General features: G+C 43.8%; 1 protein-coding gene across 1 annotated transcript in view; it reads left to right on the top strand.

Annotated features, from left to right (window-relative positions):
- Positions 1–27,326, top strand: part of si:ch211-106a19.1 (uncharacterized protein LOC561797 homolog) — an 80,399-nt gene that overhangs the window by 37,455 nt on the left and 15,618 nt on the right. The window contains exon 3 of the mRNA XM_039013083.1: positions 21,374–21,627. Within this exon, the coding sequence (XP_038869011.1) occupies positions 21,374–21,627 (254 nt within the window). The remainder of the gene's footprint in view (positions 1–21,373; positions 21,628–27,326) is intronic.

Raw genomic sequence — 27,326 nt, 5'->3', positions numbered from 1 at the left:
TTAGGGGGCATTATGACCACATTAGGGGGATGCCGCCGGGAAATTTGAGGCATTATCAATTGCTTGTCAAATTGTGAATGAGAGACTGAAGTGTGTGCGGCCTATGCAAGAAACAAAGCAGAGCTCATGCCTTTCATGTGACTTTTTCAAATCATCATTAGATTTGCATCAGGCAGCCATAGAATGTTAAAAATTGAAACATATAGCCCAACATTTGTATCCCAACTAAAGTTTCATAAATAACTCTAAATTAAGCATATAGGAGGACCTGTTTCTTTGTTAACCGCTCAACACAGAATAGCTGCATGTGCGCATTCCCTCAGAAATCATTTGAAGAAAACAACATCCTTTCTATTTTATTCAGCTACTGTATGTTCAATTCTGTCCTTCATACTATAAAATAATATAAAAATAATGCCACGGAATTCTAAGCAAATCTTGTCTGCTAAATGAACTTGTATAGCCCACAGCCATATGGCAAAGCCAGATCAGGGCCTAATATAAGGACAACTCAGAGTATTCTGTTCTTCTGAAATACATTACATTTTCTTCATATCATGTTTCTTTAGAACTGTCTAAAATAAATAATGGATTTATTGTGAAGGTGTAGGCTATATTAAATGTATTTATTAGACTTTTAAAATGTAGATGTTCCAAAGGTCTGCATGTGTGGAAGCCAGGAGATGCTAAATGTGTTTATGTTTAATTAATGGTAAGTTACCGAGAGACCGGCAGTTTTTTGCTTGACAATCACCGGGTGACAAAATGTCATGACCGCCTCAGCCCTAAGTGTGTCCAATGAGGATCTCTGTATGCTGTGCTGCTTGAAAGACCAATCCATTGGGATGCAGAATGTCACACACACTCAGTGCATAGATGGAAGAAGTGTTTTTCCCCCCCCTCCTAAAACAGGGAAACCTCTAAACTCCTAAAACGTTGGGTTATGACAGGTATAGCTGGGGTTTTTGGTATTCTGGTTTGCTCTGGTTTCCTTCCTAATTGGATTGTTGTTCCGTGGCTTATCTAGATTAGTTTTCATCTGCATGGCTTGGGGCTCTGACTGACTGACACATCATCATGTCTCAGGACCCTGATGTTGAAGTCGGTCTTGAATTCTCATGTACAGTAAGATCAGACAGTTGCCTATCCTGCTAGTTAGTGACTTGCTTTACTCAGTCATTCTCTGTTTGGCTGGCCGAGGATCACTATTCCAGCTGGGCATTGTGCCAGGCCTGGCAGGCTGAGGATCACTATTCCAGCTGGGCATTGTGCCAGGCCTGGCAGGCTGAGGATCACTATTCCAGCTGGGCATTGTGCCAGGCCTGGCAGGCTGAGGATCACTATTCCAGCTGGGCATTGTGCCAGGCCTGGCAGGCTGAGGATCACTATTCCAGCTGGGCATTGTGCCAGGCCTGGCAGGCTGAGGATCACTATTCCAGCTGGGTATTGTGCCTGGCCTGGTAGGCTGAGGATCACTATTCCAGCTGGGCATTGTGCCAGGCCTGGCAGGCTGAGGCTGGGGGTCATGGAGGGGTTTCATCCTGATGGGAATAGCAGGGGAGGAACACTGAAGCTGCTTCAAATGCCACCCTGTTCCCTATATAGTGCACTACTTTTGACCATGGGCCAAAGGTTTTGGTCAAATGTAGTGCACTATGTAGGGAATAGGGTGCCATTGGGACACAGAATAAAGGAGCTTCATGAGGTCTGCTGGGAAACCTGTGCCTTCCTTCCCCCTCACCACAAGAGGGCAAACCTGGCACCAGGCTCAGTGTAGACAAGGACCTGTCCTGTCCTTCTTCCTGTCACTTTTCCTCTCCATATAGTCTTTTCTGCTAACTGTTGTCATTGGAGTTACATTTTGTTATTTCAGATTATTCTCAGTTTGGTGTTTGTGTGTGTAGCGAGTGGCTATGCATATTCATTCAGTAGTTGCTAGCTGGGATGATTCGTTGGTCTAGTGTATTGACGGGCAGCTATAATTGCGCGGTGCTCCGTGGGACATTAATATGAAGTGTTGTGTCAGCCTGTAATTGCCAAATCATCAAGTCAATACATTACCCCCTGCAATAAAGCAGCGCCAGGCCCAACCTCAGGCAAGAAGCAGTAACTCTCTGCTCTAACCATATGGTTAAGATCCTCAACCTCCTTTTGATGACTGACTTATCACCATAGGAGGAGATCAGCCCATAGGGAGAGGGCAGGAATGGAGATCATATTTCAGAGGGAATCGCCATGCTCACTTAGTTTGTAGTAGGCATTGCTTGGTCCTTCATGTAAAAAAAGATATATATATTTTAACATTCCATTCAATTTGGCTGCCATCACCATAACTAGTACCATCTTTGTCCAGAGACTGTTTCATCCATAACACCACCTTTCTTTTTTATAATGTTGCTCCCTTTTCTCAGAGAGAAATGTTTGCTCTTTTGAACTTAGACACTTCAGTGAGTGGGTTTAGAACTAATGAGCACCAAGTTCTTTGATTGGGGCTGTGAGAATTTTATTCTCAAACGCAGTAACCAGATATAAAGTATGTAAAAAATATAATGGACATACCTTGAGTGAACAAAATATTAGGAACATCTGCTCTTTTTATGACAGACTGACCAGGTTAATCAAAGTGAAAACTATGATCGCTTATTGATGTCACTTATTAAATCCATTTCAATCAGTGTAGATGAAGGGGAGGAGACAGGTTAAAGAAGGGTTTTTAAGACTTGAGACAATTAAAACATGGATTGTGTATGTGTGCCATTCAGAGGGTGAATGGGTAAGACAAAAGATTTAAGTGCCTTTGAACGGGGTATGGTAGTAGGTGCCAGGTGCACCGGTTTGAGTGTGTCCAGAACGGCAACGCTGCTGGGTTTTCATGCTCAACAGTTTCTTGTATGTATCAAGAATGGTCCACCACCCAAAGAACATCCAGTCAACTTGAACACAGCATTAGCTATGGCAAAATGCATAGAATCGCAGGAAATTAGCTTTATAACTGCAACATTTTCTCTCATCTCCATGGAAAATGCGTGTTCTCTGCTGGATCCTACTGTTGTGATGAAGTGACGTAACGTACATGACATTCAGAGACCATTGCTACCGTAGTTAACTCACTCACTCACTCGCTCACACACATCGGTGGAACCCATTTCAGTTGTCTTTGCGCTGTTACCCGTAGCTCTGTTAAAGGAGATAATAATAAATGCAGGTCAAGTGATATTAATTGGAGGTAGCTGGCTTTGTTTCCCTCCCCTCATTGTATAAGACTTAGGACATACGTGAGTTACTTACGAAAGAACACACCTTCTCCCCAACACACTGGATACATCCCAAATAGCACCCTCTTCCCTTTATAATGCATTACTTTTGATCAGGGCCTGTAGGGCTATGGTCAAAAGTAGTGCACTTTATAGGGAAGAGGGTGCTATTTGGGACCCATCAGCCACCACTCAACAGCACCCTCGGTTCTCTCACTGATACACTATTATAGCTCTGAATCCACAGCCCCTGTTTTCTCACGTTAGGCTATTAGAAATGTTGCTGCAGAATTTATGACACTCTAGTCAGAAAAATAACGGTAACTTTTATTTTTTCCCTTAATCAAGCGAAACACTCCCCAATTTACCAGGCAGCCTGACAGCCTCAGTAACACTAACTGTCATTCCCTCCTCCACGGGTTGGGGGGGGGGGGGGGGGGGATTATAGCCACAGGGGTGTGTGGGTGGGTGTGTGAACTGTTTCCACCCCTACACCCCCTCTTCCAATCCCTAAGCACGAAGCATCATGTTACATTGAGGGGGCTATCAATCACGATGCCCTTCACTACAGATCTACTTCAGTATATAAGACTGTTTATCACCATGTCCTTCACTACAGATCTACTTCAGTATATAAGACTGTTTATCACCATGTCCTTCACTACAGATACTCTTCAGTATATAAGACTGTTTATCACCATGTCCTTCACTGCAGATCTACTTCAGTATATTATACTGTTTATCACCATGTCCTTCACTGCAGATCTACTTCAGTATATAAGACTGTTTATCACCATGTCCTTCACTGCAGATCTACTTCAGTATATAAGACTGTTTATCACCATGTACTTCACTACAGATCTACTTCAGTATATAAGACTGTTTATCACCATGTCCTTCACTGCAGATCTACTTCAGTATATAAGACTGTTTATCACCATGTCCTTCACTGCAGATCTACTTCAGTATATAAGACTGTTTATCACCATGTCCTTCACTACAGATCTACTTCAGTATATAAGACTGTTTATCACCATGTCCTTCACTGCAGATCTACTTCAGTATATAAGACTGTTTATCACCATGTCCTTCACTGCAGATCTACTTCAGTATATAAGACTGTTTATCACCATGTCTTTCACTACAGATACTCTTCAGTATATAAGACTGTTTATCACCATGTCCTTCACTGCAGATCTACTTCAGTATATAAGACTGTTTATCACCATGTACTTCACTACAGATACTCTTCAGTATATAAGACTGTTTATCACCATGTCCTTCACTGCAGATCTACTTCAGTATATAAGACTGTTTATCACCATGTACTTCACTGCAGATCTACTTCAGTATATAAGACTGTTTATCACCATGTCCTTCACTACAGATCTACTTCAGTATATAAGACTGTTTATCACCATGTCCTTCACTGCAGATCTACTTCAGTATATGAGACTGTTTATCACCATGTCCTTCACTACAGATCTACTTCAGTATATAAGACTGTTTATCACCATGTCCTTCACTGCAGATCTACTTCAGTATATAAGACTGTTTATCACCATGTCCTTCACTACAGATACTCTTCAGTATATAAGACTGTTTATCACCATGTCCTTCACTACAGATACTCTTCAGTATATAAGACTGTTTATCACCATGGCCTTCACTGCAGATCTACTTCAGTATATAAGACTGTTTATCACCATGTACTTCACTACAGATACTCTTCAGTATATAAGACTGTTTATCACCATGTCCTTCACTACAGATCTACTTCAGTATATAAGACTGTTTATCACCATGTCCTTCACTACAGATCTACTTCAGTATATAAGACTGTTTATCACCATGTCCTTCACTACAGATACTCTTCAGTATATAAGACTGTTTATCACCATGTCCTTCACTGCAGATCTACTTCAGTATATAAGACTGTTTATCACCATGTCCTTCACTACAGATCTACTTCAGTATATAAGACTGTTTATCACCATGTCCTTCACTACAGATCTACTTCAGTATATAAGACTGTTTATCACCATGTCCTTCACTACAGATCTACTTCAGTATATAAGACTGTTTATCACCATGTCCTTCACTACAGATCTACTTCAGTATATAAGACTGTTTATCACCATGTCCTTCACTGCAGATCTACTTCAGTATATAAGACTGTTTATCACCATGTCCTTCACTACAGATACTCTTCAGTATATAAGACTGTTTATCACCATGTCCTTCACTGCAGATCTACTTCAGTATATAAGACTGTTTATCACCATGTCCTTCACTACAGATCTACTTCAGTATATAAGACTGTTTATCACCATGTCCTTCACTGCAGATCTACTTCAGTATATAAGACTGTTTATCACCATGTCCTTCACTACAGATCTACTTCAGTATATAAGACTGTTTATCACCATGTCCTTCACTACAGATCTACTTCAGTATATAAGACTGTTTATCACCATGTCCTTCACTACAGATCTACTTCAGTATATAAGACTGTTTATCACCATGTCCTTCACTACAGATACTCTTCAGTATATAAGACTGTTTATCACCATGTCCTTCACTACAGATACTCTTCAGTATATAAGACTGTTTATCACCATGTCCTTCACTACAGATACTCTTCAGTATATAAGACTGTTTATCACCATGTACTTCACTACAGATACTCTTCAGTATATAAGACTGTTTATCACCATGTCCTTCACTACAGATACTCTTCAGTATATAAGACTGTTTATCACCATGTCCTTCACTACAGATCTACTTCAGTATATAAGACTGTTTATCACCATGTCCTTCACTACAGATCTACTTCAGTATATAAGACTGTTTATCACCATGTACTTCACTGCAGATCTACTTCAGTATATAAGACTGTTTATCACCATGTCCTTCACTACAGATCTACTTCAGTATATAAGACTGTTTATCACCATGTCCTTCACTACAGATCTACTTCAGTATATAAGACTGTTTTATTTGATATCATTCCACCGATTTCGCTCCAGTCATTAAGGTGCCACCAACCTCCTGTAGTGCACATCACGCACAAGTAATGCACCAGAGATGCTATTCCAAATCCTTATCTCAGGACACTGCTGACATGGCTTTTTATTATCCATCTTACAGACATGCACTGTGTATAAAAGTGGAACCATACAGGGGCACAACGTTGGTTTTAGAAGTTGGGGGGGGGTCACATTTTCTTTTAGGGGCTAGATCAGCTTTAATATTGCAGATAGATTGTGGCTTCCATCAACGTAATTATCTGCATAATTTCAAATCCCCCATATATATTTGTTGTAAATATATACAGTACCAGTCAAAAGTTTGGACACACCTACTCATTCAAGGGTTTTTCTTTATTTTTAGCATTTTCTACATTGTAGAATAATAGTGAAGACATCAAAACTATGGAATCATGTAGTAACCAAAAAAGTGTTAAACAAATCGAAATATATTTTACATTCTTCAAAGTAGCTACCCTTTGCCTTGATGACAGCTTTGCACACTCTTGGCATTCTTTCAACCAGCTTCATAAGGTAGTCACCTGGAATGTATTTCAATTAACAGGTGTGCCTTGTTAAAAGTTAAGTTTCTTCAAGTGCAGTCACAAAACCATTAAGTCCTATGATTAAACTGGCTCTCATGAGGACCGCTACAGGAAAGGAAGCCCAGCATCCCGGGGGTTGCCTCTTCACTGTTGATGTTGAGACTGGGGTTTTGCGGGTACTATTTAATGAAGCTGCCAGTTGAGGACTTGTGAGGCGTCTGTTTCTCAAACTAGACACTCTAATGTAGTTGTCCTCTTGCTCAGTTGTGCACTGGGGCCTCCCACTCCTCTTTCTATTCTGGTTAGAGCCAGTTTGTGCTGTTCTGTGGAGAGAGTAGCACACAGCCATTGTACGAGATCTTCTAAAACCTATGGGTGCAAACAACGTTTCCACGATGGGCTATTAGCAGGACAATAGACTTTTCAACCTTTAGAAAAGGATAGCTCTGGCTAGGTGTGAATTATTTTGTTTTAAATAATCCCCCCAATTTGCTATGTATTAAGTACTCTAAAGTTTTACATTTCTAACTACAAACATCATGCAACTGCAAAATGTTGTGTAAGCCATATACTGTACAGTATTTCTTCATCAACATCTTTATGCTTTTGTTAATAAAAAAATAATAAAAATACTCTTTCAAAATGCAGATGTTTATTTCAACTATCAGCAGGACAGTTGACTCTTGCCGAGTTTATGGACTTTAAATATATTAATGGCTCCATAGCGAATTACTATAGGAATAAATATCACTGAATGACAGCATGGGGACTGGTCTTGATAATCAATCAGATTTTTATTTGTAAATGTTAGGATTATTTTGCACTATCACAATATTAAAAACTTTCAATTGCATCCATGAATTAAATCGCTTTAGCCGACATGTTGCGGTTCATCTGATGAAGGTGCACATGGACCTATTTATATAATGAATATGAATTCAGAGGGCAGAAATTATTAAATATTAAAGCATTAGACCTCTCACTAAAGGCGTCAGTGATACAAAAGTTATACTTCAATCCAAACTGGTTTTGCGGCGCGCAAAGTTCTTTGTTTGTCAGACGAATCATTAGGTTGAAACTACAGAACAGTACAAAACAAGAGAACGCACATGGTTAATGTTCCAAAAAATGTTTTATATATATAATCTCTTACAGAGCCTTTCCATAACTCCACTCAAGTTTCTTTAATTGTTTTCTGACTGTGATTAGAGCGATCTTGTACGCTGATGCCAGCAGATTCCAGATTGCCTTTGCCGATCGCTCATCATCTTCAACCATCAGTGAGTTGATGGCTTGAATAATCTTGCTGGAAATGAATATCACGGTAGATGCTGTGTTTATGGTTGATTGCCAATATGAAAAACAGTCAAATTCAGTTGTGAATTCAATCGCTTTATTCGGCCGTGATTGGGAGTCCCATGGCGCACAATTGACCCAGCATCGTCCGGGTTTGGTCGGTGTAGGCCGTCATTGTAAATAAGAATTTGTTATTAACTGACTTGCCTAGTTAAATCATTTAAAAAATGTAAGGCTCCTTTCTCTTCTCTGTGCTGGAGTTATTTTCAGAATAAAGTAGGCTAATGAAGGCAACTAATTGTTGCTTACTGGAACACCCAAATTCATCCAATTGTTATAATAGGGTTTGAAGCAATAGCCTACCCGCGTGTGTTCAACTATTTCAGCACCGTTTCGCGCTGCTCTGAGTCAAGCATGGGGAATCGTATTGATAAATCAATGAGATTTTTATTTTCACTGAATCTCCGTTTGGGTATTGGTTAGACTACAATTAGGGTGTGGAAATGTTAGGATTATATTGCTCTTCACTCGCAGTCACTTAGTAGCCTACTCCCAACCGGTCACGTTGTACAGCGCCAACTTTTGAAAGCCAGTCAACGCCCCCCCCACCCCCCTATGTTAACACAACTTTTTCTCTCTTTCTTATTCTCCTATTTTCTTCTCGCTAAATAAAGGTACTGTAGTTGCCCAGATACTTCCCACCTTTCCCTCAGCTATACATCCAAGTCTCTTCCTATAACATCTGCCTCCATCTAATCCTTGTTTAGTGTTACTGAATCAGGCGCTGTCTGTCAGATGTATAATTTTTTGTTTTTCTTGGAATAGAAACACCATAATATTAATCAAATGAATTAAGCTAAATTTCTTAATCAATCCCATATACTATGTTCTTACAAAAAAAGGTTTTAACTTCTCTAGTACAGCCAATATAAAAAATGTAAAAGTTTTCTCAAAGATGCCCTTTAGTGGTCAAACTAGCACTAACTAGCATTAATGGCAACAATGGCTGACACTTAAATAACGTGCCGTAGAATTCTGCGACAGCCCGCAAGCTGTGTTGCAGTACGACACAACTTTTATACAAAGAACCACTGTAAATCCATTCGGATAAACACTCCAAACAGCCTACCAGACTGCTCGGAGGCGTCCGCCTGGTCCTAAAGCACACTCTTGCCGTGTTTTGTATTACATTCCAATGCCAAAAATGCAATTTCAGAATGTCGGGGGGGACATGTCCATCCCCGTCCCCAATGAAAGTTGCACCCCTGGAACCATGACATGGTTAATGACAGCTCATACAGCTGCCTACAATACAAACACAGATTGTCATAGTGTGTCCTTCCCAGAGGCGTCAGCAGCAGCAGCAGCTTGAGCAGAATTCAAGTGGATCACTATAAATAAACTGTCTCTGTTGCCATGCTCCAATGTGTATGCGAATTGCGACGCTATAGCTGCTGTTATGAGCCTATAGAGGGTAACAGAGGATATGATCAGAGGACAGCCTAGTTATTGTTGGTATACATGTGTGTGTGTGAGACTGTTCCCCTTTCTCAAGGTGTGTGCGTGTGCGTGCGCACAGAGGGAGGCAGAAAGCTTTGTGGGCGGTCAAGGTCACCTTGGAATGCAAATGCAGTACACTGCATGAACCCTTGGCAGCCGTATTAAAATGATCACCTCCCCCCTTCTGAACACTGTGCTGTGGGTGCAGCAGTGCATGCTGCTGAGGAGAAGAGCCACAGTAACAGTAGTATATCTCTGCTATCACATCTCTGCATTGACCTTGCCCTTTTAGAGGAGGTCAGAATTGCGCAGTGGCCTGATCACTACTGTTGGTCTCTTCAGGAAAGCTTTACTGGTCGTGGGAAAGAGGCAGAGAGAATAGCAGAGAGGTGATCAGTAGATAGATATTTTATTGAAGACTGCAAAGAGATGACAGATTGTTTGACCTGTATGTCCTTGACTGTAGTTTCCACATGAGGTTAACACCAGTATCATATTGTATCCCTCACACACCTGCACACCGTGGTAGTTTTGTGATCTGTGAAGCACTGTCCCTAATGCTCACTGTAATCTGTGCAGCAGTGAAGCCGTTAACTATTGATTTATGCCGTCAAGCAGGGAAGGCAAGCAGCGGGAGGGAGGGGGGCTATGGCAGTGGGGAAGTAGTAATGCATTCTGGTCTAGGTTCTATAGGTCTCGGCAGCCGGCAGTCATCTATCTCCTCTCTGCCTCGCCCTCCCTCCCTCCTTCCCTCCTTTCCACTCTGCACTGCATTGAGAGAAGCATGTGGAGGAGAATTGTAAATGTGCTGTGCTCTGAGTGTGTGTGCAGCGAGAGCGTTTCAGAGAAGAAGAGCCGAAGCTAGGAGAGGGAGAGAACACGAATGCAAGAGGGGAGCGCCTGCCTCACTTCCCTTGTCATAGCGTGCGGGCGTGTGAATGTGTGTGTGAGCAGTGCGTGTGCCCGCTGCAATGCTGAATAAGGACAATCGCTGCTGCCTCCGCCCCCCCGCGCCAGGATGATGTAGCGGCCCAGGCTAGTGTCGCTTCTCGGGGAGCGCCGGGCCTGCAGAGCAGAGAGGAGAGAGAGGGGGATGAAGGGCCGGGGCTGCTGGGAACCAGGGACGGTCCGCTCCTTCTGCAACTCGGGCTGCCTCAGTAAACTGAACCAGGGTCAGTACAGCAGCTACAGCTCAGCCTCAGGAGGAGACAGCCTCCACACTCCTCTCACACCACCCCGGAGGAAAACTTCGGCCTGCCACCTCCTCCACCTCGTATGTCTCGGAGGTATCCATCCATTTATCCATCCATCTCTCTGTATCGAACCGGCGCTTTCTGGCTTTTGGCTCAATTCCGCGCTGCTTGGTCCGACTGCAGCCTGGCCGGTGTCAGTGCTTTGGACCATCCACAGCAGCAGCAAAGTTGAGATGGGTGGACCTGCGTTCATGGGGATGCAGCCTCCCCTCCCACTCCTTTCCCTCCCTCCCTCTCTTCCTCCTCTCCCTTCCTCTCTCTCTCCCTCTCCCATTCACTCCCTCTGTCTTCCGGCTGCTTCACTTTGTGTTTGCATGTAGAAGTTATGAAACTTGCAACATGCTAGCTAGCCCCTAGCTGTGTATATCTGCATGCCATAGTTGTCTGTGCATGTACAGTATGTGAGTAGAGTGTTAATAGTAACAGTAGTCCACATATGATGATGACATTGAGGATTGTAAAGATGCTAGCTCTTGCGGCTCCCTGGGTCCTAGAGCCCCTCCGCAGAGTCATGGAGATGATGACCACACTTATGCAGTTCAATGCAGTGTGTGATACTGCACTATAGTAACTGTACCAGCATAAATCTACTTTGGGTTACTTTATATTTATTTTCGGGGTGTAAGTTGAATAAATTAGTCTACTTTATCACCATGTGAATATGTAATTCATTTACATTATGTTTCTGTTAGGGGATTACACATTTGTAACAGCAGTTTATCAGTCCAAGGTTAGATTTGGTTCTTAGTTTTGAAACTTTATTTGGGGAACTCCATGTCAGCTGTGTGTCAGAGTGGTAATGTGTGACTGTTGGTGCAGGCCAGTGTAACTAACCAAGCATGGTATGTGAGGTGAAGTGATGGGGATGAACCCATTCATGGACTTTACAGTTTGTGTGTTGAGTGAGTTGAGCTGTGGTTGAAATTATGTCAGTTAAAGTTTGTATTTTTTATTGTCATAATTTGGTCCTTTGATTGGTCACAGTCTCTTATACCGTAAACCAGGGGTAGGCAATCCTGTTCGAGGAGTGCCGCAGGTACTGCCGGATTTTGTTCCAACTAGGCTAATTGATCAGTTCAATGATTGCCTAATTCAACACACCTGGTCTTCCAGGTCAGTTAAATCAAAAACAAGAAGCGCTTGCGACACTCCAGGACCAGGGTAGCCAAACTACCCCTGCCGTAGACTCTACTGCACAATGACCATGTTTTCTCTCTCTCTCTCCATCCCTCTTTCCCCCCTCTCTCACTCTATCCCTCTCTCCCCCTGGAGGTGGTAGTGATGGTTCACTAGGACAGCTGTGTGCTCCTGCCCTGGGCTTTCTGTACTATCTCTGCTCTCCACTCGGCATACACACACACACACACACACACACACACACACACACACACACACACACAGTTTTTTTTTCAAAGACTAAAAATGGGACCTGATGCGTCTCTGCTTGTCACTCAGCATTAAGGAGGTAGATTGGGGTTAATGCCCAGCGATAGACTAGCATCTTGTCCAGTCTATCGCACACATAGGGAGTTCGGTACCGGTAAGGAGATAGTCTCCTGTTCCTATGAGATGTTCCGGTTTGCACAAGCCGAGGCAAGGGCTGTGACGATACCAGTATCCAGGGTTGAAAGCAAGGTGGTCCGGTATGGTGTGCCGGCAAAATATATAGGGTGGGTACACCGTACTGGTAAGAAATGAAATCTACTTTCACCCCTGCCAGTATTGCAATATGTTTTCCGTAGCATAACTGAAAACACTAAGCAGACTAAACTCTTGGTCCTTTAAAAACCTGCTGTATGTAAAATATTCTGCTATAGCTTGGGAAGGAAATGTGACTCAATGACAACATCATGATGTTTGTTTCCAACATTAGGGCTGTTTTCCTAAAGAAGTTCAATCCTTGCCACGATAGTAACAAGTATCACGATAGTAACAAGTATCACGATACTGGTATGGTCCTGACCCTACTACTATCAGATAAAACCGTGACCAGAAACCATGTAGAACTCAGTACAGACTGTTTCACTGTAACTGACCGTCATCCACAGTCTTTTCATTAACTTTCCTTCTGGCCTCTTGAATTGCTATATCTCATTGACCCTGTCATCATGCATGCAGTAGAACCCTACAGCACCACTGTGGTTTCCCAGGCCAGTCTCCTACACTTTCCCTTCCCAGCATGCCCTCTCACAAGGACAAGGAGGTGCCACTGAGGTGCTGAATTTGCATTTAGTGGAGGAACACAAATTAATGTCCATGCCTGTAGAGAGTGGGAGGGAGAGCAGAGGGCAATTTCCTCTTGAAGGGCCCTGATGTAAAAAGGGCTTTTATAAATACATTTGATTAATTGATTGATTGATCAAAAGTAGTGCACAATATAGGGTATAGGGTGCCATTTGGGACAGAACCTGAATGTGCTGTGGATCGATCAACATATTGGCTCTCTAAAATGTCCCCTCCTTGTAAAGCCTGCTATACTACGCCAGGCAGGAAATAGAATATTGCCCCTCTGTCTAATAAATATTCATATGGATTTATTTCAGATCCCTTTCAGCACTTTTTTACAATTACATTTTACTTTTGTTTTCATTGAAAGCTGATCTTTTGATTTCTGGTAAAATGTGAGTTACGCTGCCCCTTACTCACCAAACCCTCGGTTTGTTCTTATATTGTGTTCAATATTCTACTAGAAGTGTACTGCAGAGGTTGGGGGGACAGTGATAGGTTGCTCTGCACAGTTCCTAATTTGGTTGCTTTGAGCCGGGCGCTGTGTTACTGGGTTTAACCTGCCGTCTCCTCCATTTGTCTTCACTTGATGCATCTCAGGGGAGCCCAGCAGCCAGTTAGCAATTACTGCTCAGGATTACACTCCTCCCTCTCCTGGCCCAGGACACACCGCTCACACTCTCTCCCCTCTATCCTCTCTCCCCTCTATCCTCTCTCCCCTCTATCCTCTCTCCCCTCTATCCTCTCTCCCCTCTATCCTCTCACCTATCTAGTCACTCACTCTAACGCTCTCTCTCTCTCTATCCCACTCCTCTATTCTCTTTCTCTCTCTCTCCCTCGCTCAGCTCCCTGTGTCTCTCTTCTCCTTGATGAATCTGACTACTCTAAAAGCAGACAGACACGCAAGTACATACTAGTCCGTCGGTACTACTAAATATAACCTACTCTCCAGATTTCATGGGTAGTTATGCATTACCTACCAATGCACCATTTCTCCATCCACGGCCTCCTTTAACCTCAGGTGTGCGTGTGGTTTGGGATGTGAGCTGAGCTGGATGAGGTAGAATAGCTTGAGTCTGTACTTGGAATATACTGTATATGGAGCTGAGCAGAGAGGGGATCTGATAGGATTTCTGAAGTGGGATTATTTACAATTTTACATTTTAGTCATTTAGCAGAAGCTCTTATCCAGATCGACTTACAATAGCAATTAGGGTTAAGTGCCTTGCTCAAGGGCACATTGACAGATTTTCAGCTTGTCGGCTCGAACCAGCGACCTTTTGGTTACTCACCCAACGCTCCTGCCACTAATTGTAATGGGTTCTCTGCAAAACAATACATTCATTACTGATTAGGGTCACTTAAAATGGTATTTGGTACTGTATCTCATAAACATATTAGCCATTATATGTTTTATGCAGTGAGGATGTGATTCTTCACATTATTTATTATGATGACCTGTTAATAATTATCTCATTATTACCTCATCATTATCCCATCATTCTATGTCTAGGCTACCCAGAGGCTAAAGTACAGCCGTCTTCCCTCTGTCTGTTTGGTGTGTGAATGTCAGTGTTAACACACAGAGACAGGCTTTCTGCATGACTCCATGCGTGCTCCTGGGGTAGATCAGATCTCCATGCTAGTGGATGTACCCTGAACCAAACCACTGATCTGACAGCACATCCTCAGGAAGAGCTGGAGACGGGGTCTGTCAGTTTAGTAGTACTGCACTGCTCTCCTAATTACACAACCATCTCTTTCTCTCTCTCTTTCTCTCTCTTTCTCTCTCTTTCTCTCTTTCTCTCTCTTTCTCTGTCTTTCTTATTTCTTTCTCGCTCTGTCAGACCAGACGTGTGAAATTAGCAGTTTGCATGCTAAGAAGGATGTGGAAGGTATTGGACATTTAGTTGTGGGTTTACTTGACGTGTAATGACTAGGGTTTTTTTCAGGAAGATCATAGACATCAAGATCGGCTGAAATTGAGGCATAAAATCAGAGCAGTAGAGGGAGCCTCAGCTTTCTATTGGTCTCTGTGTAATAGGTGTTCTCTGAGGTGTGGGGAGGAGGATGACACGTCGCCCTTGAGTCGTGACTCATGTTGTAATCGACTCTCTCGCTCTGTGTCGTCAACCTTGCTAAGAAGAGCCATCCCGACACATCCGTTGTCCTGTGCGTTCCGAGGGGTGGGGGGGCTGAGCATGGACACTGAGTGTAGCAGTACACTGCACCATCACAGCACAGCTCCTCATTACCTGCAGAAGATTACCATTAAGCCCCCCACACAACTCGCTGTGTACCCTGGGGCTGCTAGCCATGTGTCTTGTATTTCTGATTGGTTCACTGATCAGCCACTCATATCCTGTAATCTAATGTTGTTTGAAATGCCCTTCCTTTGTTTTATATTTTATTTAATTTCCTCTGTATGTTTGATAGAGGATCATCATGACAACTTTCCTTCACCTCTGGCTCACTACCAAACTAAGTCCCCTTCTGTGTAATAGCTAAAAACATTCATCTTAGCTTTTCATCTTAGCAACATTCAAAATAGCTAAAAACATTCATCTTTAGTTTCTCCACATCCTAATGTCCTAGCTCTTATTAGACAACGAATACCAGTACTCCTCCCCTCTGTGATTTCACCCCATGAAACCAGTGTTTCTGTTCACAGCAGGCAGCCTCCCCATTAGCTATGAGGTGAGTGTACTGATGATGGTAGGGTCGTTTGACTTTGTTATGGATTCAGAGACTGCATGCCGGGGGCCCGGAGGTGCTGGAATGGCAATTAGTTATGCAGACAACCTGCTGTAAGCAGATTATTCATTAAACACATAGACATAGTCCTTGGTGCATGTGACTGTTTATTTTTAAGTGCCATCACTTGGCTGGTGAACTCCTTGGCAGTGAGTTGTGAATAATGAGGGCTTTGCTGCAGAGTTCCTTTACTCTACCTCTGCTCTAAACTTCGGTTACAACTTACCTGCCTCAACCCACCTGTCCCAAACTCATTCTCTATCGCCTCCTTTAGTGAGTGATATAGGCTATGTCAGCCAATAGTAGAGGCCTATCAGTAACCTACAACCAATCATGGCAAAGCAACAATTTCGGTAGCCCTGGCCTAAAATGATATCTGTATAGCAACATGGACAGTTAAAACTTAATACAGACTTAATACATTTATTTTCTCCTCATAAACGGTTTAAGCCCAGTCTGATCATACCCTGGCCATATCCTGTTCCTGCCTGCTGGTCTATTTATTCCTTCCCTACAGCCCCACTTAGGCCTCTCATCTTGGGATGTCCTGACGTTACCCTGCCTGCTTCGCGCAGCTGTAATTTCAGTCTGTAACTGCCAAAATAAAGGAAACACCGACATTAAGTGTCTTAATAGGGCGTTGGGCACCACAAACCACCTGCACAGCTTCAATGCACCTTGGCATCGATTCTACAAGTGTCTGGAACTCATTGGAGGGATTCTTCCACGAGAAATTCCATAATTTGGTGTTTTGTTAATGGTTGTGGAAAATGCTGTCTCAGGCGTCGCTCCAGAATCTCCCATAAGTGTTTAATTGGGTTGAGATCTGGTGCCTGAGACGGCCATAGCACATGGTTTACATCGTTTTCATGCTCATCCAACCATTCAGTGACCAAACCATTCAGTGAGCACTTGTGCTCTATGGATGGGGGCATTGTAGCCAAAATAATGGCCTACCCAGCATTTTATACATAACCCCAAGCATGATGGGATGTTAATTGCTTAATTAACTCAGGAACCACACCTGTGGGGAAGCACCTGCTTTCAATATACTTTGTATCCCTATTTACTGAAGTGTTTCCATTATTTTGGCAGTTAACTGAATGTGGATGACTTGAACACTGTAGATCAGGATGAGCGGCATTGCTGTAGTGGCAGCCATGTCATGCCATGCCAAGTGCCAAGGCATACCTTGCTGCTACATAAAGAGAGGAGGATGGGATGGTGTTGGAGGGTTGAGTTGCATAGGGCAGCCCCTCTTGGGTTGCAGAGTTGGGTTCTGGAGGCTATATTAATGATCCTGGGGGATGCCTCTGCCATGCTTCCTCTCCTCTATATGTCTCTGCTCTACCCTATTGGCCACTACTAGTTAGTATACATCCTATAGTAGGCGGTGAGTCACTCCGTGCCTCGCCAAACAGTCCTACTGTTCCCCCTCTCTCTCTGTGGTGCCTCCTGCACTAACTGAGCCTAACTGCTCTAATTATAATTCAATTCCAGGTCTGTGAGATGGTCATGGGGAGGGTCATTCTGGGCTCCCATCTCTGTTGGTGCAGGGCTGGACTGTCTACGGAAGCTCTGCCTGCTTTTGTCTTTTCCTCTGGCTGGACAGTTTTGTCTCTCTGTGCTCCTGCACACAGCGTGGCCGTTCAGCACGCTCACGCATTACATCACCTAGTCAGAGCAGTCAGTCTCTGGCTGTCTATGCTGGTTGTGCTTGCTTACTGGTCACCACCCACTGGGTGAAGATGGAGGCCCAAGGGTGCAAACATGGTGAGTGCCCTCGTCTTCCCTTTCTTGTGTTGTTTTACCTCTCTCTCCCTCCTCTCTTTTCTCTCCTCCCTCTTCCAGGACATCTCCCCTTTCAAATAGGAGGGTTGTTTCCCCCCTCTTTATGGATTACTGGAGGACATTTGATTAGCACAAAGAGAGACATCTTGTGCTGTCATTGTTCAGTCTCTTTAGCACTACCAAACAGTTAGGAGATGAGTTCTTTTTGTAGTCGATTGTGTGACTTGTCCCTGGCTCTCTGGATCATATTTGGTCTTGGTTTATCATGAATGCCTGTTGATGTCTTGTTGTTATTTGATGAGCAACTGTCTGTTGGTAGCATGTCATTCTGCCAGGTCAGATTGTGGAGTAATTGCCAAGGCTCTAGACTGTTCGCAGACATACAGCCCGCGAGCCTGGGACTGGGAATGAGTCACTTTAATACACTCCACTGCCTGGTTCTCACTGCTCCTGGTGCTGCTGTCTTTATGACTCGGTTATGCCTGTGTAGAAATGGAAACGGGTAGTAGTGCCTTTCAGACTTTTTTGTCACTAGTGTGTGCAGCATGTGATGGTTTTTTTATCACCGATGTAGGCCTACATGTTGTAAATGTGTTTGTCAGTAGTGTTAGTCTCTTCCTCTGTGAAGTCAGAGAGAGAGCTGGCATGTTGCTAGTGGGAATGTGGAAGTAGAACGGCCTCTATGACAGCTTCCTTTGCTAGCTGCTAAACTGACACTTTCACATTCAAGTGACATGCTTGGAACATTCTAATCACCACCCTAGGCCTAGGCTGTGCAGGATTACTCCCTGATATAACAGATGAAGATCAGGAGGAGGAGAGGAATAACAGAAGAGGACTGGCAGACAGAGATGTATATGCAGGAATAGGCAAGAAAGAATACAACAGAGCTATGCAAGAGTAGATGGAAAGTGAAGAGGATGAAGGTGGTCGAAGAAGAGCTGAAAGACTGTGAAAATGATCTGAATGTAACTGTCATTCTTCAGAGAGAGTTTGTCCTCTAACCTGGGGTGATGGTGAGTTTCCTGATCCTTCTAGATAGATTCTAGGCTAAATCAATAACCTCCCACTCCTCAAGAGAAGCTACATTCCTTTAAAAAATGTGAAAGACCCTCCCATCTACTCAATAACCTGCCAGAGCAGTAGAGGCATGTTTCTAAGGCTCCAGCGTCCAACACTCTAGTGTTGAGAATGATGATACCTCACCTCCTTTATTTAACTTAGTACAATAAGTCATGTCTGCTGTTGCACTCGTGAAAATATTAATTTTACTTCCTATATACACTGAGTGTACAAAACATTAAGAACACCTTCCTAATATTGATTTACACCCCTTCGCCCCCCTTTTGCCTCAGAACAGCCTAAATTTGTCGGGGCGTGTACCCTACAAGATGTCGAAAGCGTCCCACAGGGATGCTGGCCCATGTTGACTGCAATGCTTCCCACAGTTGTGTCAAGTTGTCTGGATGTCCTTTGGGTGATGGACCATTCTTGATACACACGGAAAACTGTTGAGCTTGAAAAACTCAGCATCTTTGCAGTTCTTGACTCAAACTGGTTTGCTTGGCATCTACTATCTTATCCCGTTCAAAGGCACTTAAATATTTTGTCTTGCCCATTCACCTTCTGAATGACAGGCATACACAATCCATATCTCAATTGTCTAAAGGCTTACAAATCCTTCTTTAACCTGTGTTCTAACCTTGACTCTGATTGAAGTGGATTTAACAAGTGACATCAATAAGGGATCATAGCTTTCACCTGGATTCACCTGGTCAGTCTGTCATGGAAAGAGCAGGTGTTCTTAATGTTTTGTACACTTCTGTCTTTTCCTTTTGTCTCTTTATTTCATTCTCTTGGTTGTTGGTCTATTGGGGGGTTCTTGGGGGTGGGGAATGGATTTAATTGTAATTTAAAACATTTTGCTTCTGGGGGGACTGTGGGAGGGGTCTCGAATGGTTGAGGGATAGCTATTGGGGAACTGTGGGGGGATCTTGGAGGGTTCGGGTTTCACAAGATTGTGATCATGAAAAAGGAAACTATGACATATATTTTATATCACTATCATGCACACGCACCCTCACACATAAGGATGGCTCTGTTGCGGAAAGACTGATACATGTTTGATAGTGTCTTGAAGGACAAACACTACAGCATCATGTTCTAATACTTTAATGTATTGTGTTTTTTGTAATAAATCATTATTTAAAAAAACGTTTTGTACACTCTGTGTATAGCTTGTAACTCAAACACACGAATGTGCATGCACCCACTGCCACCGTACCGTGCACACATACGTCTCTCTGTTACCGGTGCGTTATGTTACCCTTATAATAGTGTGTATCATCTTCAAACCAATTTCCATAACAGTAAGATCCACTTGCATTATACAACAAATACACTGTCACTTTGTGCATCTTGGGTTGAGAAAATGATGGAGAATCAGTTTGATCCATGCCACTTCTGGACTATAGAACAAATGTCAGAGTTTTCCTGATTTGCCTCAATAAATCATGTGTTCTGCCCTGACATTTAAAGGGTTTTTGTTTGTGGAAACGCATGGTCAAGATGTGGTTGCTCTCTAACAGACTAACACACCTGTCTCTGATCAAGTCATATAGTATGTTGTGTGGGAGGTCTCTTAATTAAACTGACCATTGATGTTCGTATGACCACCACCAGGGTCATTGCAATGTGAAATCCCTCAGATTCCAGGGGATGTGCCATAATGCTTGGATGTGGGCTATATCTGGTTCTGTGCCTGACCTGGGGGGTATTTCTGTTCCCAGTAAGAGTCTATGTAATGTTTGGACAGAGGCTGACACACTGTTCTCATACTGCATGTTCAGAGTGGTCCCGAGTAACCTCTCCACTGCGGACACACTGCCCTGCAGTCACCACTGCAGCAGAGCAGAGCAGGGGCCCACTGAGGGAATGGAAGACTGCCTCATGTAAATGGCCTGACTCGGCTTAAATACATTTGTTCTGCTTCCGAGGGTTTCACCAGTATCTGTCTCCGGAAAGGGGCCATTAAGAGAGAGATGTTTGTGTGTGTGTGTGTTTGTGTTAGTAAGTGAAAACCAGCTGTAAAATCCAGCCAAAGAGCAGAGCAATTCCAACACACATTTTATCCGTGGCAGTAATGACTATTTAATGTATATTTTCATAGTGTCTCTGAATCTCTTCATAGCTAAGTCATAAATGACCCTGTGTATTTTAGATACACACATGCACACGCACACGTTTGCATCTCTTGGAATGTGATGAATCTGTAATGAAGCAAATCAATCCGTCGACCATAGATTTGGCTCATTAGGACCTCCAATAATATATTGAGGGTCATCTGTTGGCTGCCTCTCTGTATGAATTTTACACTGACTCTGCTGCTGGTGAGCCTACTGCAGTGTCCTCCATTTTACATGTCTAGTGAGTGGGTCATTGAATGGTGAGATTATCGATTGCTCTAACTTGGGAAACCAACTCATTTCTTAGAGAGCAATCAATAAAGGGAGATGGATGCATGAGTTCATGCAGCCACTGGGTATTGGGCTTAGAATATGGAGTTAACATTTTACGGGAATTTACTCCAAATAGCATTAAGAAGTGCTAATGTCTTTCTAATGTTTGATTTAGTTTTCCGTGTCTGTGGTGAGGACCCTGCATCCTTGATTTCCCTCCTTTATTTAAAGTCTCCTCTTATCTGAACTCTGATCTTTTTTCTGCAGATGACTCAGGGGACGAGGAGCCCACGACCCAGTCGGACCGCAGTGAGGGGATCCAGGGCACTCTGAAGACCCTGATCAGCAAGCTTGATGACCTCAGCACATGTAACGACCTAATCGCCAAGCATGGGGCGGCCCTGCAGCGCTCTCTGAGTGAACTTGAGGCGCTGAGAGTCCCAGTGGAGGGAGGAGAGAAGATCAAGGGCGTCAATGAACGAGCCACCCTCTTCCGCATCACCTCGAATGCTATGATCAATGTGAGTAGTGAGACTTAAGGCTTCTACACATCTATCCAAATAAAGCTAACTAACTACGGATGATACGTTAGGTCGTTTTTTCTCCCAACTCAGGTCCCTATTCAAATATAGAAGTTGGTCTATGTCCAGCGGCGATCAACTGAGACTGCACACCGGGCAGATTCTTTCCACAACCGTCCATAGGCAGTTGGGTTGGCTGTATGTTAGATATACAGTGGGTTCGGAAAGTATTCAGACCTCTTGAAGTTTTCCAAATGTTGTTACGTTACAGCCTTATTCTAAAAGTGATTAAATTAATATTTTTCTCATCAATCTATACACTATCCTTTAATGACAAAACGAAAACAGGATAAAAAATATTGTGCAAATGTATAAAAAATAAAAAACATGCCTTATTTACTTAAGTATTCAGACCCTTTTCTATGAGACTCAAAATTAAGCTCAGGTGCGTCCTGTTTCCATTGATCATCCTTGAGATGTTTCTACAACTTGATTGGAGTTCGCCTGTGGTAAATTAAATTGATTGGACATGATTTGGAAAGGCACATACCTGTAGATATAAGGTCCCACAGTTGACAGTGCATGTCAGAGCAAAAACCAAGCCATGAGGTTAAAGGAATTGTCCGTAGAGCTCCGAGACAGGATTGTGTCAAGGCACAGATCTGGGGAAGGGTACCAAAACATTTCTGCAGCATTGAAGGTCCCCAAGAACACAGTGGCCTCCATCAATCTTAATTGGAAGAAGTTTGGAACCACCAAGACTCTTCCTAGAGCTGGCCGCCTGGCCAAACTGAGCAATCGGGGGAGAAGGGCCTTGGTCAGGGAGGTGACCAAGAACCCGATGGTCACTCTGACAGAGCTCCAGAGTTCCTCTGTGGAGATGGGAGAACCTTCCAGAAGGACAACCATCACTACAGCACTCCACCAATTAGGCCTTTATGGTAGAGTGGCCAGACGGAAGCCACTCCTCAGTAAAACGCACATGACAGCCAGCTTGGAATTTGCCAAGAGGCACCTAAAGGACTCAGACCATGAGAAACAAGATTCTCTGATCTGATGAAACCAAGATTAAACTCTTTGGCCTGAATGCCAAGTGTCACGTCTGGAGGAAACCTGGCATCATCCCTACGGTGAAGCATGGTGGTGGCAGCATCATGCTGTGGGGATGTTTTTCAGTTGCGGGGACTGCGAGACTAGTCAGAATCGAGGGAAAGATGAACAGAGCAAAGTACAGAGAGATCCTTGATAAAAACCTGCTCCAGAGCGCTCAGGACCTCAGACTGGGGTGAAGGTTCACCTTCCAACAGGACAACGAACCTAAGCACACAGCCAAGACAACGCAGGAGTGGCTTCGGGACAAGTCTCTGAATGTCCTTGAGTGGCCCAGTCAGAGCCCGGTCGAACATCTCTGGAGAGACCTGAAAATAGCTGTGCAACGATGCTCCCCATCCAACCTGACAGCGCTTGAGAGGATCTGCAGAGAAGAATGGGAGAAACTCCCCAAATACAGGTGTGCCAAGCTTGTAGCATCATACCTAGAAGATTCGAGGCTGTAATCGCGGCCAAAGGTGCTTCAACAAAGTTCTGACTAAATGATCTGAATACTTATGTAAATGTCATATTTCAGTTTATTTTTTATTTAATTTGAAAAAAAATGTAAAGCTGTTTTTGGTTTGTCATTATGGGGTATTGTGTGTAGATTGAAGAAGGGGGGAACACTTTAATCCATTTAATCCAGTCTGAATACTTTCCGAATGCACTGTATGTGTAGAAGCCTTTTACATGGCAATGGGTACTGTGTAGAGTGACCATCATTCTCAGTGCTATGGTATGATACAGTAGATGTGACAGGAATGACACAGGTCAGCAGATTTTGATTCTGGTTTGTGTATTTACTGTAGTGATGTGCTTTAGATTCTCAAATGCTCTTGCAAATGTGACGACAAAGGGAAGCTCTTCTTAGGTGTTACCTCTTTCTAGCAGTGACGTATCATGCCACCCATCCAGTTACAGTATGTTAGATATATGCGGTGGGGTTGTTAGCATCGGAACTACAGTAGCTGCTCTATTGCTATGGTTACCATGACCACAGAGAGTCATTTCCATAGGCCATGTGGTATTATAGTGGACTAGAGGGCAGAGGAAAGGAGAGGTCGGTGCTGAAGGAGTGATACCGGATCTGGGCTGGGGGGGGGGACAGGAATAGTCTTGCCCCCTCCCCAAACCTCCCTAGACCCTCCCAGCCCAGGGACGTGAGCCCAGAGACGAATGCCAGAGCCCCCTCTGCCTCCACAAAACAGACATGCTCTTACAGGGGCCAGACGCTACACAGACAATCAGACAAGGTTTGTGTGTCTCTCTTATACTATGCTGCTTGGCTTTGATGTGTTTGATGTTTTTTTGTATGTTTGACAATAGATAGCTTTGTTTTGTCTGGGACACAGACAGTTATTTCTGTGGTAATGTGTTTCTGACACATGGGGAATGTTCCCATAACATGGGTCACAAGCAGGTGGGATAGTGTATCCAGGGCACATGTACTTGACCTTTTTAAACATGGCCTGAACTGATACTGTGAGGAAATTATGGGGTGTGTTTGCTCAGCTGAAGCTTTGTAGAAAGTTCAGCCTCATTTAGAGTGTTCTACGTTTGTGTGGAGAAGTCTACACTTTTATCATAGATTTAGTTGTCTTCCCTCTAAAGGCCTTTTGTTTCTGCATGCAGTTCATTTCTGTGTTGATTAATTGGAGTGGGAACTGAAAGTTACTGGACAGGCAATAAAACATACCCCATTGGATTTCCTATCTCATTAAACCACTGTTAGAGCTGGTCAAACTGGAGGCGCCGATGAGGGAGGCCGATGAGGGAGGCCGATGAGGGAGGCCGATGAGGGAGGCCGATGAGGGAGGCCGATGAGGGAGGCCGATGAGGGAGGCCGATGAGGGAGGCCGATGAGGGAGGCCGATGAGGGAGGGGGTGGAAAACTGCTACTTCTGAAATTTCCTTGTAGTAGTTTTTTGAATGGTTTTGTGTAAGTAGAGGAAAGGGGGGAGTAGATAAGTAGGCTGTTTGATGATATAGCTACAGATATCATCTGATAGCTACAGTAGGTTGTGGTTCGTTCGGTTTGTGATGTATTTGATATGTCACCACAACCACTGCTCTTGATCTCAGTTTACACCAACTGGTGGTAGGAGGGGGGGCGGGGGGATCTGACCCTGACTGGAGGGATGCGGATCTCACCCTGATTTGGAGGGATGCGGATCTCACCCTGATTTGGAGGGATGCGGATCTCACCCTGACTTGGAGGGATGCGGATCTCACCCTGATTTGGAGGGATGCGGATCTCACCCTGACTTGGAGGGATGCGGATCTCACCCTGACTTGGAGGGATGCGGATCTCACCCTGACTGGAGGGATGCGGATCTCACCCTGACTGGAAGGATGCGGATCTCACCCTGACTTGGAGGGATGCGGATCTCACCTTGATTTGGAGGGATGCGGATCTCACCCTGATTTGGAGGGATGCGGATCTCACCCTGATTTGGAGGGATGCGGATCTCACCTTGATTTGGAGGGATGCGGATCTCACCTTGATTTGGAGGGATGCGGATCTCACCCTGACTGGAAGGATGCGGATCTCACCCTGATTTGGAGGGATGCGGATCTCACCCTGATTTGGAGGGATGCGGATCTCACCTTGATTTGGAGGGATGCGGATCTCACCCTGATTGGAGTGGGTGGCCCCTTTCCATTTAATGCACTCAAGCCATATGAAACCTTGACAGAATTGTCACACTTGCCCAACCATGCACACACTGTAAACTGAACCAGAACATTTATTTAAACTCCAACAGCTGTCAAATCTGCTTGATTTGCATGTTGAATCATTATGTGATATCCACTGAGTTCAGACATGATGATATTTCCCCCACCGGAAGTCACGAGCAGCAGTCTGAGTTGAAAGGATGGATTCAGCAGAAAAAAAGTGGAACCAAAGTTGGATTTAAGTTGATATTTAATTGTGTATGTGCCTGAGGAGCAGAAGGAAGTGAGTAGCTCTGTCACATGATGCACTTTCAGTGTGAGAAGTCAAACCTCTGCAATCAGGACACTTACTATTTGACTTCTGGTAAGGTAAGAGGATATATATATATTATCTGTGAGTAAGGCTATGATTTAGCTACAATAACACTGCTGTTCATTTGAATTGGTGTGAATTGTGAAATGACTGAAACACTTTGGGATGTTAGTTTAGACTTTTGGTTTTGGTGTCAGGTCATCAACGTAGATGGTTGTTTACTTGTCAGTTAGGCTAGCGTGCAGCTCTCTGATTTATTAATGTGATGGCCTGTACTGTGAGAAGACTAAACTTATAACATGTCAATTGGTTAAACTATGTTGCTGCAGGATTATTTTCCTGCTATGAGAAACAGGTCAAATTAAGATGCTACTGTACATGGTTAGTGTGTGTTTCAACAAAGATCTTCAATATTAAAATATCCAATTATTTTGAGCTGCTGGCTTAGTGTGGGGGATATATAGGACCCTGCCATGTCCCTGTTCCGTCTGTCTGAGGGCGATATGTCCTATCTGTGCAACCCACTGATCTGAGAGGACACAGATTATCTGTGCTCTGTGACACACATGGCCCTCAGCTACACACCACAGCCAGAGCCATGGCCAAGTGGTTTCAGCTATCCTGTGGCACCGGGACCAAATAGGTTTTTAATGGCTGGATGTTGAACAGGATGCTGCACTGACTGCATAACAATGTGCTCACAGGATCAGAGCACTCCGTGGCTGTGTAGATTTCCGGACTAGGAAGTCCATGGATGGATATAGACAGGTTTGTCATGTTATACTGTTTCGGCTAGTTGTTTGACCATTCACTCTGATACCTAATTGGGGAAGCAGTGGTAGCCTGCAGGACTGATGTTTTTGCTGATGTGTGTTTCTGCCCCACAGTCTGCTTATCACAATGTGTGTTCCATTTCCTGCGGTTTCAGGTCAATGACCTCGCAACACATTCCATGGTCTGACACACGATGTAGAGGGAGGCGAACGCTGACGGACTCTACTTGTGTCTTTGATCTAGAGTAACCTCTCCGTTTTGCCAAGAATGCAGTCGTAACTCAGAATGCCTTTTTTGACTTAATATGCATACAGCATGAGAGAGGCATGGAACTGACGATTAACCTGTAAGTCTATGTCATAGTTTTTTTTGTTTGAATTGTTTACGTGTTCGCTATGCGGGGGAAATGATAAGACAAGCGGAACTACGTGGCTGAGAACTGTTGTAACGGGGATTATTATCGTAGCAACACACCTTTTGGAGTGAAGCCAATCACGCGCTGTGTTAGCTAAGTTTTCATGTCTTCGGGTGTAGTTCGTAAAGGTTGAAGTGTGAATGTCATGTCTTCGAGTGTAGTTCGTAAAGGTTGAAGTGTGTATGTCATGTCTTCGGGTGTAGTTCGTAAAGGTTGAAGTGTGTATGTCATGTCTTCGGGTGTAGTTCGTAAAGGTTGAAGTGTGTATGTCATGTCTTCGGGTGTAGTTCGTAAAGGTTGAAGTGTGTATGTCATGTCTTCGGGTGTAGTTCGTAAAGGTTGAAGTGTGTATGTCATGTCTTCGGGTGTAGTTCGTAAAGGTTGAAGTGTGTATGTCATGTCTTCGGGTGTAGTTCTTATAGAAGTGTG

Source organism: Salvelinus namaycush, chromosome 18, assembly GCF_016432855.1.
Source record: "Salvelinus namaycush isolate Seneca chromosome 18, SaNama_1.0, whole genome shotgun sequence".
Taxonomy (NCBI): domain Eukaryota; kingdom Metazoa; phylum Chordata; class Actinopteri; order Salmoniformes; family Salmonidae; genus Salvelinus; species Salvelinus namaycush.
The sequence above is the reverse complement of the archived record's forward strand: the minus strand, read 5'-3'. Positions and strand labels throughout refer to the sequence as shown.